This window comes from Saccopteryx bilineata, chromosome 5 (assembly GCF_036850765.1).
Source record: "Saccopteryx bilineata isolate mSacBil1 chromosome 5, mSacBil1_pri_phased_curated, whole genome shotgun sequence".
Classification (NCBI taxonomy): Eukaryota; Metazoa; Chordata; class Mammalia; order Chiroptera; family Emballonuridae; genus Saccopteryx; species Saccopteryx bilineata.
The window spans coordinates 261,185,737-261,194,601 of NC_089494.1; the positions used below are offsets into that span (position 1 = coordinate 261,185,737).

Here is an 8,865-nt window from a genome sequence, read left to right on the forward strand (position 1 = left end):
GCGGTTCCGCCGCACAAGTTGGATCTACTTAAGCAGAGGAATTAGCAAGAAGGAGAAAACCTTTTTTTTTTTTTTTTAAACAAATAGCCTTTCTTCCTCCTTGACTTCGCGTGAAAGAAACGCACCTAAACTCTTTAAAAAGCCTCTTATAAAGCCTAAGTTCTACTCAGGTTCCGGGAAAGCAAAACGCGTTTTGCGTAGGATCTGAGGTGAGCGGTGGATGGTCAGCTGGTAGCTGATGACTCACTCCCTGCAGTTCTCAGCTCTTTAAAGCTGTGAAATCCCCCCCCCGAGGGGGGCCCCCAGGCGCTCCCCGACAGCTTCCCAGATCTCTGACTACCAGCCTTTCACTCTTTAAGTGGCGGAGGCCAAAAGACTGGAGAATGCGGAGTCTGTAAGCCTCCTCCCCAGGTTTCGGAATCCCGACGTTGTGCTGTCTGTCTACTCTTCAACCTCCTCCCCGCAGGACAAAATACCTCCTCTCTCCCCCCCTTCCGCCGCCGCCCTCCTGGAGATTGGTGAATTCCCACCAAAATAAATCGTTCCGGGTAATCGGTTTTCATAGCACATTCATTCTATTAAAGAGGACTGTTTGGGGCTCGCTAATTGCCCGGGGATCCCACTGAGCTGCACATTTTAAAAAATGCACGCGGGATTCCTGGGTCGAGGCCACAAAATGCATTGGAAAGGGGGGGGGGGAGGGGCGTAAACAAAAACCCGACAGAGGCGACAGCGAATGCCAAAGTGAGGGGCCAGCCTGCCATCCGTGCGGCAATGTCCCAGATAGTGTCAACGGCCTTTAAGATGGGGTTGCTCTAAAAATTCATCTTTATGGGGTTTGTGTGTTTTTTTGGGGGGGAGTCTTAAAAACCATACCACTCTTACTCTGCTGTCGCACACCCTCTTAAAATAAGTGGGTTGTTTTTTTCTTGGGGAGGAGGACATCACTACTTTAATTGTTCCGAGAGTGGATTCAGGACAATCCATCCTTAGGGTTCAAAGTACCGAGGTGCTTGGTTGGGGGGACGGTAGTGCTTTAAGATGCCCGAATGGGAGTAGGGGGGACGGAGCAAGGAGAGGCGGGAGGGGAGCGGAGCGGAGAGCGCGAGAATGGAAGCCGAGCCCAGTACCAGAGCTTTATCTGCGACGGGCCAGCCTCGTCCTTGCCAGGCATGAATTACAGCCTGGCCCTCTCGGGCCGCGCGGCCGCGCGGAGACAGGCCCGGGAGGCGCTCCTGGGGGTGCGTGCTGGCGGCGAGATAACAGGCGCAGCCCCCGCCGGTGTCAGCTCGGGGAACACGCCAACCTGGAAATCCGGAGGCCTAGACAAAAATGAACGCGAAGAGTGCCCCCTCTCACTGCCCCCAAACTTGTGCGTTTCTTCCCGCGGGAACAACACACCCCGGGAGACACGCGTAGACATTGTTTCTTTTCTTTAAACCCCTTCCCTGGGAATGCGAGCATCTTCTCCCCACCCCCACCCCCACCCCCGCAACCTAGTGGCAGTCCTGGGGAGCAGGCCCGTGTTATTCGAGCTGGGAGTCCACGTGGAGTCTCCTCCGGATCCCTTTTCCTTCTGCTGACACTCGTTGCCTGCCCTCGCGTGCACGCGGCCAACCCTTCGCGCCGGGTTAGGGCAGACAAGAATCCAGACCGAACCGAAAAAGATGCCATGGGATTCGGGCCCTGCTCGGGATGCCTGGGGGCCGGCGGCAGGGCTAGGGGCTGCGGGTGCAGGCGGTTTGCTCCCAGGAGGCGGGGGCGCGACTTCAAGGGCCCCTGCGCCGGCTGCTGCCTTTGATCCGGCCGCCGCTGGCGCCTAAAAACAACATACTCGTCTGCCTATTAGGCGCGCTGAGGGATCGTGACAGATTGTTTATCCCCGCAATTAGCATGCGGCCCTTCTCCGGCCGCCCGGCCCCCGGGCCTCGACCGGGCTCGCTGCACCGGCCGGCCACCGGAGACAACCCTGAGATCCTTCTGCGTTGCGCGGCAAATCTTGGGGTTCGAGCCCCTGCTGCCCCATAAAGCTGGGGTTCTTAACTGGTGACTCCAGTGTGTCCAGGATCCCTGAAATTCTTTTGGTTGAATCAGTGCGTTCTTCTACGGAGAAAGTTCTTAATTATATTGGATCCTCAAAGTGATCTTTTGAGTCATACATTTTGAGATGAGAGACAAGGGCCAAACAAAGCAAACTCGTTTTTTTAAATGTTGACCTGAAAAGCCGAGAGCCCCGATTTCCTCTCCTCCTGTCACCCGAGTGCAGAGTGTGAAGGAGATTCATCTAGCGTCAGTTTCATTGGAAATGCCAGCCACAGAAGTTCGCGGTCAGCTGCGGTGCTAGCAAGGTGTTCGGCCTACAGCCTTGCTGATCGTCAGTTCTCTCAGCAATATAATGGGGTTGTATAGCCTTCTCTCGTACCCTCAGGACCCTCAGGCATACCTCCGAGATCTCAGTTTCCTTGCCTGGAGAAAGGACTCCCTATTCGTCCTTGCCTCCCAGGGGCACGGCGAGTTTAAGTCGGGCTGCTTCAGTGCACCGCGCCTCCAGCTGGGCCCGACTCGAGCTGGAGGCTCCAAGCCCTGCCCTGTGCTTGTGTTGCAGTCCAGGGTGCGTAAGAAATCTAGAGAGGCGGCGTAAATTGTACAGATGTGAGTATTCCCGAACCCGCCCCATGGCCAGAATATATCTCTGAGCCTGTGGACAGACAGATGTGAGGCTGCCTGAACCCCCCGGCGTCCGCAAGCCCGACCCCTCCCGCCAGACCACGGACGCCGTCCGGGTAATAAAGTTCCCGCTCTAGTAATTCATTTTCCTTAATCTGGACGCCCTTAATCTACAGCTTTTATTGCACCCAGTTAAAAGTCGAGGGAATTCGCTGTCCCTTCGCGCTCAGATAATTACCCCTAAATGGCTACGGCAGCCCCTGTGTTTCCTGGAGATTAGAACCCCGCAGTCATCAATGGCCGTCCCGGTGAGCCGCCAATCATTGCCGCTAGCTTTCCAGGAGAGGAGCTGCTGGCCTGGGCCCTAGGATAAGAGGCCGTAAACCGGTGGTACAGAAAATGTCGAAGCCCTGGCGGGAGTTTGAGGCGATCTGACCTGTCCCAACGCCCCCAACTCATTTTCCTCTATTTTTTTCCCCCCAACAGTAAACACAAAATCACGTTTCCTCCGAAACTGGCAAAATAAAAGTTCTCAAGCCCAGTCCCAAGGATCCACACCAGGAACCGACCTTTTTCTCCGACCCCCTCCTCCAAATGCAATGCGCTTTCCCCACCCCCCACTCCACGATCAGCGACCCGGAGAGATAGTACTGTTATTGTTTCTGCGGACGCTCTGTCTGAGGTCACGTTAAGGCCAGATCAAGTGTTTTGTTGAAATTTCTGTTGTTTTTATTTCAATAAGTTCTATAAAAACAAAAAACAAAAACAACAAAAAAGAACTCAAAACCGGGCGGCTCCTTCCTCAGCGAATCGCCAGTATAGGTGTTGTCATTCTCCCGGAAGAAGTTCAGAGCGGAAAAGTACCCATCATGTATGAAAACTGATTATTGATTCCGGATAATATTGTGTATTGTTATTCTTAACATCCACAGCCTCAGCAGCATGGGATTCTTTAGGCAAACTTCAGTCCAGAGCTTAGGAAGAGACAAAGGCCCACTTTTACGCCGAGGGTAAAGTTTAAAGATTGAAGGAGAAGAATAGGAAGGTGTTTTTAAAAAGCAAGTAATATTATGTATTTCTTCTAGAATAAATATGCAGATTTTTTAACTATAAAAGAAATATGAAATGACCGCAACTCAAATTATCGTGGTATGGTAGGGAAGAGGGGAGGCAGAGAGTGGAGGGGGGACAGAGAGAAAGAGACCTAGCAACTGACTGAAGAGAAAGGTAAGAGAAGTGATGGAAGACAGAAACAGGAAAGGGGTAGGGAAAATAAAGGGAGGGGGTAAGAAAGAAGATCAGGGAGGGGGAGGAGAGGGTTGGGCAGAAGAAAAGAAGCGAGAACAAGGGAAAGTCCCCAGGAACCCAAAAATAATAAAGACCCAAGAGGACCCAGACGGAGAGAGGCGGCCTCGACCTTTAGCGCGGAGGAAAGTTTCTGCCGCACCCCTCCTCTCCTCTGCCCTCCCGGGGCCCCGCCCTGCCCCGCGAGCCCCGAGGTCCAGCTCGCCCCGGGGCAAGTCTGCCGGAGCGTTGCCCAATGGATCGCGTCGGACCCGCCCCCTCGCGCGCTGATTGGCCACTCCCGCGCTGGCCTTGCCTTATTAACAAGTTCTCTGGGAAGCGGCGGCCGGACCCAGAGCCGGCTCGTGCGCCTGGGAACTCGGCCTGCACCGCGGCGCCACCGGAGAGCCAGGCCCAGAGCGCCGGCGCTGGCCTTCGGAGGAGGGGCGGGAGGCGCGCGCGGGAGGGCCCGCCCGGCCAGGGTCCCAGGCGCTCCCAGCGGCCGGCCGCGCTTCCAGCCCGCCTGTAGCCCATGCCCGGCGGCTGGCTCGTGCTGTGGCTGGAGGAGGGTCCCGGCTCTGCATGGCCCCGGCTGCTGACATGACTTCTTTGCCACTCGGTGTCAAAGTGGAGGACTCCGCCTTCGGCAAGCCAGCGGGGGGCGGCGGGGGCCAGACCCCCAGCACCACTGCGGCCGCGGCGGCCGCTATGGGCGCAGACGAGGAGGGGGCCAAGCCCAAAGTGTCCCCTTCACTCCTGCCCTTCAGCGTGGAGGCGCTCATGGCCGACCACAGGAAGCCCGGGGCCAAGGAGAGCGCCCTAGTGGCCTCCGAGGGCGCACAGGCAGCCGGCGGCTCTGCGCAGCCCCTGGGCGCCCGGGCCGGGTCGCTGGGCGCTCCGGACGCGCCGTCCTCGCCGCGGTCGCTCGGCCATTTCTCGGTGGGAGGACTCCTCAAGCTGCCCGAAGATGCGCTCGTGAAAGCCGAGAGCCCCGAGAAGTCCGAAAGGACCCCGTGGATGCAGAATCCCCGCTTCTCCCCGCCCCCGGCCAGTGAGTAGCCAGAACCTTGTGGCGGGGGAGGGGGCCGGGCGGGACGCGGGGCCCGGGGCGCCAGTCCGCGCGCCGGCGCCTGCTGGTCCCCGGCGTCAACGTACCTGAGGCCAGTACCTGGGGTGGGTGCTGTCGATACGTTGGCAGGGAGGCTGGGTTTGCGCCTTTCCCGGCTTCCACCCTGGAAGATGGTTCAAGGCCTGGGCTAAGGCCCACCTCTGGGTCCACTTTTGCGGGCTCCTGGTCTTGGCTAGGCGACCGTGCAAGTGGGACTTGACTTGTAAAACACGGATGTCAGAGCACCCTCTCCCCTGCCCCCCACCAAATACCCACAGGAGTTCCCGCTTCCTCGTCGGACCCTAAGCCCTGCTACTTTGCCTCTACCCCAACGGGTGGGTCTGAGTGGCGCAGACATCTTCCCTTGCACGTAGAGTTTCACTTTCTCATAGTAGAAGCCTGGTTTCTCTCCAGCTCCCCTGACCCCCATTAAAGTATCTCTTTGCCGAAAGGTTTTGGAGCTCCTGTAAAATTTCCCCCTTCCCCCAAGATTCAAGCGGATTCTCGGTGCTCTGGGTGGCTTAGGGGGAGGAGGACGCTCAGCTCGGGCGGAGGGGGCGGGGCACCAAGTCAGTCAGTGGGAGGCGCCCCCTCCAACCGGGTCTGTAGCGCCCGAACGTTTAGTCTGGGACTCTGAAGCGGATTCAGCCACCAAGGGCGCTTTCGGGGTCGTTCCAAGGCCTTGCGGCCCCCTGGCTTCTCTGACCAGCAAACAGGCTCAGAGATATTTCAGGAGCACGGGAAATTCCCAAGTTTTCCTCGTTTCCTTCGATTATTTTGCGCGACATAATAGTAACCCGAATTCAATGGCGTGATACTGAGCAATGATTTTTATCTGGGGATTAAACGGTTTTGAAAGACCAGCCCCTCTCCAGGCCTAATGGCCAGATAAGGTGGCCCAGCGCTGGGCTGTCGCTGCCCAAAGGAGTGCCTGTCTGTCCCTTGGGTGGCCCGGCGTAAATTGAGTCGGGGGCTAACTGCTTCCCGGACTCTCAGTGTCTTCAAATAGGAAAGAAGGAGACACATTAACAGGATATTTTGTTTGACTCACATACTGGTGGTCTGAGAGCCCAAAGGATCGTTTGTTTCTGTTTGTTTAAGGCAGGAAAAAATGCATAATTAGGCAAAACCCGCATGGTGAAACATTCCAGATTTGAATTCATTTTACCCCAGAGGGAAGCTGCTGAGTAGGCAAAACATCCTTTCCGGGAGTTGGGAATTCAGTTAGGGTCTCTGCCTGGACCCTAAAGTTGGCAGGATACCCGTTGTCCTGGGCATAATTTGTTCCACATTTTTATCCAGCCACAGCCGCTGGTTGTGGAAGGGTTAGCTCCATTAGCTAACCTAGTCCTGGACCTTGCTCTAGCCCTTTGCTTGGTTGCTTGCTGCTCACTGTCCAGCCTTGAGGTCTATTTTGAAGCCATACAAAAATGCTCCACACTGTTGATCTCCATGAACTGAGCCACAGGTGGAGGAGAAGCCAGAGCTGTTGCACAACCCACCTTCTCCTGACCCCACATTTGAGTCTGACCTGAGGATAAGGCACTGGGGGTGGGAGAAGCCTAAGATACAGTTGAGATAATCAGATGGTCAGAAGAAGCCCGGTTAGAATGAAGCCCCTCTCCCTACCCTCCCTACCACATGGCACTTTATATATTCAAGAGACTTAGCCACAGTGTGACCTTCTTGACAGCTGGCCTTGTTCCTCCTGCAGTCTCTGGGGACTGCCCTGAGAACCTTGTAGGAGTCACTGTTTGAAGGTGGAATTTGGAGATCTGGGTTCTCCCACACAGTGGCCTAGCCCAGTGCGGAGCACTTGGTGGGCACAGATCGATGTTTGGCCATCACACAAACGAAATGTGATCCTGGGCAGGGCGGCGCAGGGCCTATTTCTGCCTGTTTATCAGCCTTATCAACATCCATGCCCCAGTGTGTGTGGTGGTGGAAGCAGGCCCTGCGGTGACAGGCCTGCCTGCCTAAGCCACCATCTAGCATTCAGTCCAGTCCCTGAACATGGGTATATTTCACATGAAATCTTCCTTCTTTGCAAAAAAGTAGACCAGAGCAAGAGGCTCTACCTTGCACGATTGTGGTGGGAATTGGAGAAAACACTTTCCAAGTGCCTTGCAGGGTGCCTGGCCCTGGAAATGAACAGCCAGCATTGTTATGGGCTATTACTACTTTTGGGGGGCAGATGACGCTCCAGCACTCTCTTAACCACCTGCCTTTTTCTCTCGCGGCCCCTTAGGGCGGCTGAGTCCCCCAGCCTGCACCCTGCGCAAGCACAAGACCAACCGCAAGCCGAGGACGCCGTTCACCACAGCGCAGCTGCTGGCGTTGGAGCGCAAGTTCCGCCAGAAGCAGTACTTGTCTATCGCCGAGCGCGCGGAGTTCTCCAGCTCGCTCAGCCTCACCGAGACGCAGGTGAAGATCTGGTTCCAGAACCGCCGTGCCAAGGCCAAGAGACTGCAGGAGGCAGAGCTGGAAAAGCTGAAGATGGCCGCCAAGCCCATGCTGCCACCGGCTGCCTTTGGCCTCTCCTTCCCGCTGGGCGGCCCCGCGGCCGTGGCAGCAGCAGCTGGGGCCTCGCTCTACGGTGCCTCTGGCCCCTTTCAGCGCGCCGCGCTGCCCGTGGCGCCCGTTGGACTGTACACAGCCCACGTAGGCTACAGCATGTACCACCTGACATAGAGGGCCTGAGTGTCGCCTGCCTGTGGTCCCAGCTGATTCCTCCAGCTCTGGTCTTCTGCAAGCAGCAGTGACCGTCCCCAGCGAGCTCCCCCGTTCGGCACCGGCCGGCTCCTTCCCTTTAACCCCACACTGCTCTGATTTCTCCTCCGCTGCTCCCTGACTTCACTCTGAAGTCTGATCCTCTCCAAAGTGACTGGAAGGGTCTCTTCTGCTCTTCTAGAATCTAGATCTACCCCCTCCTGTTACATATGGGGAAACTGAGGTCAGAGAGGTTAAATTTATCTATGGTCTCCCCAGCAGAGTTAGTGGTTCAACCAGGACTAGAGGCCACTTGTCCACCATCGCTGCCTCCTGTCTGGACCCCCGGGCAGGAAAAGTACAGCGCGGTTCCCGTTTGAAGATTCTGAGAAGGAGAACAGTGGGAGAGAAGAGCATGTCGGACAGATGGACCCGGCCCTTCCATCGGAAGCTTAGACCTTCAACAGGAAAACTTGCTTGGGGTGGGGGGACACACAGATGTGTTACAAAGGTAGGTTGAAGGCACCTCTCTCTTATCAGCACCAGAAAAAAAAAATTGTAAAATAAAATTTAAAGTTCTGTTTCTATTTAACACAGTACCTTTGTGTGGCTCTGCAGAATCCCTTTGGAAGGGATTGGGTGTAATATACTGTATATTTGAAATTTTATTATCGTTTATATTATAGCTATATTTGTTAAATAAATTAATTTTAAGCTACAAGAAATGATCTCTGTACTGATTTAGCCTTTTATTTAAATTTTGCTTCTTGCCATTTCTTCACATGTGCGATTGCTTTCGGGTGTGATGGTTGGTTTTTTTTATATGAGCAGGTTTCAGAGGTGACAACAGGATATTCAAGGACAGAAAGGGGGGTGTCTTTTTGAACACACAGGACAGATCTGCGTTAGCAAAGTCAAGTGGAGAATTGAAGCAATTACCTAGGATAATTAGGCTCAATTTTCCAATTCACTTTAAGCTGAAATCGACACTTGTTCAGGCGACCCAAAACCGACTTTCTTTTTTCTCCCCTTTTAACCTGTCTATGAAAACAAAGCGAATCACCCAAATGGTTTGACGGCTGCAGACAGCTAACGCA

At 55.2% G+C, this 8,865-nt stretch overlaps 1 protein-coding gene across 1 annotated transcript; it reads left to right on the forward strand.

Moving 5' to 3' along the window:
- The first annotated feature begins 4,322 nt into the window (after positions 1 to 4,322).
- On the forward strand, positions 4,323 to 8,477 carry MSX1 (msh homeobox 1). The gene is made up of 2 exons (XM_066279828.1): positions 4,323 to 5,002; positions 7,308 to 8,477. Exons 1-2 carry the CDS (start codon positions 4,534 to 4,536, stop codon positions 7,748 to 7,750), a joined length of 912 nt encoding a protein of 303 aa, XP_066135925.1. The 5' UTR covers positions 4,323 to 4,533; the 3' UTR covers positions 7,751 to 8,477.
- The last annotated feature ends 388 nt before the right edge of the window (positions 8,478 to 8,865 follow it).

Coding starts and splice junctions, on each gene's coding strand:
- MSX1 (XM_066279828.1), top strand. CDS start 4,534: ATGGCCCCGGCTGCTGACATGACTTCTTTGCCACTCGGTGTCAAAGTG. Junction 5,003..7,307: donor CTTCTCCCCGCCCCCGGCCA/GTGAGTAGCCAG, acceptor GCGGCCCCTTAG/GGCGGCTGAGTCCCCCAGCC.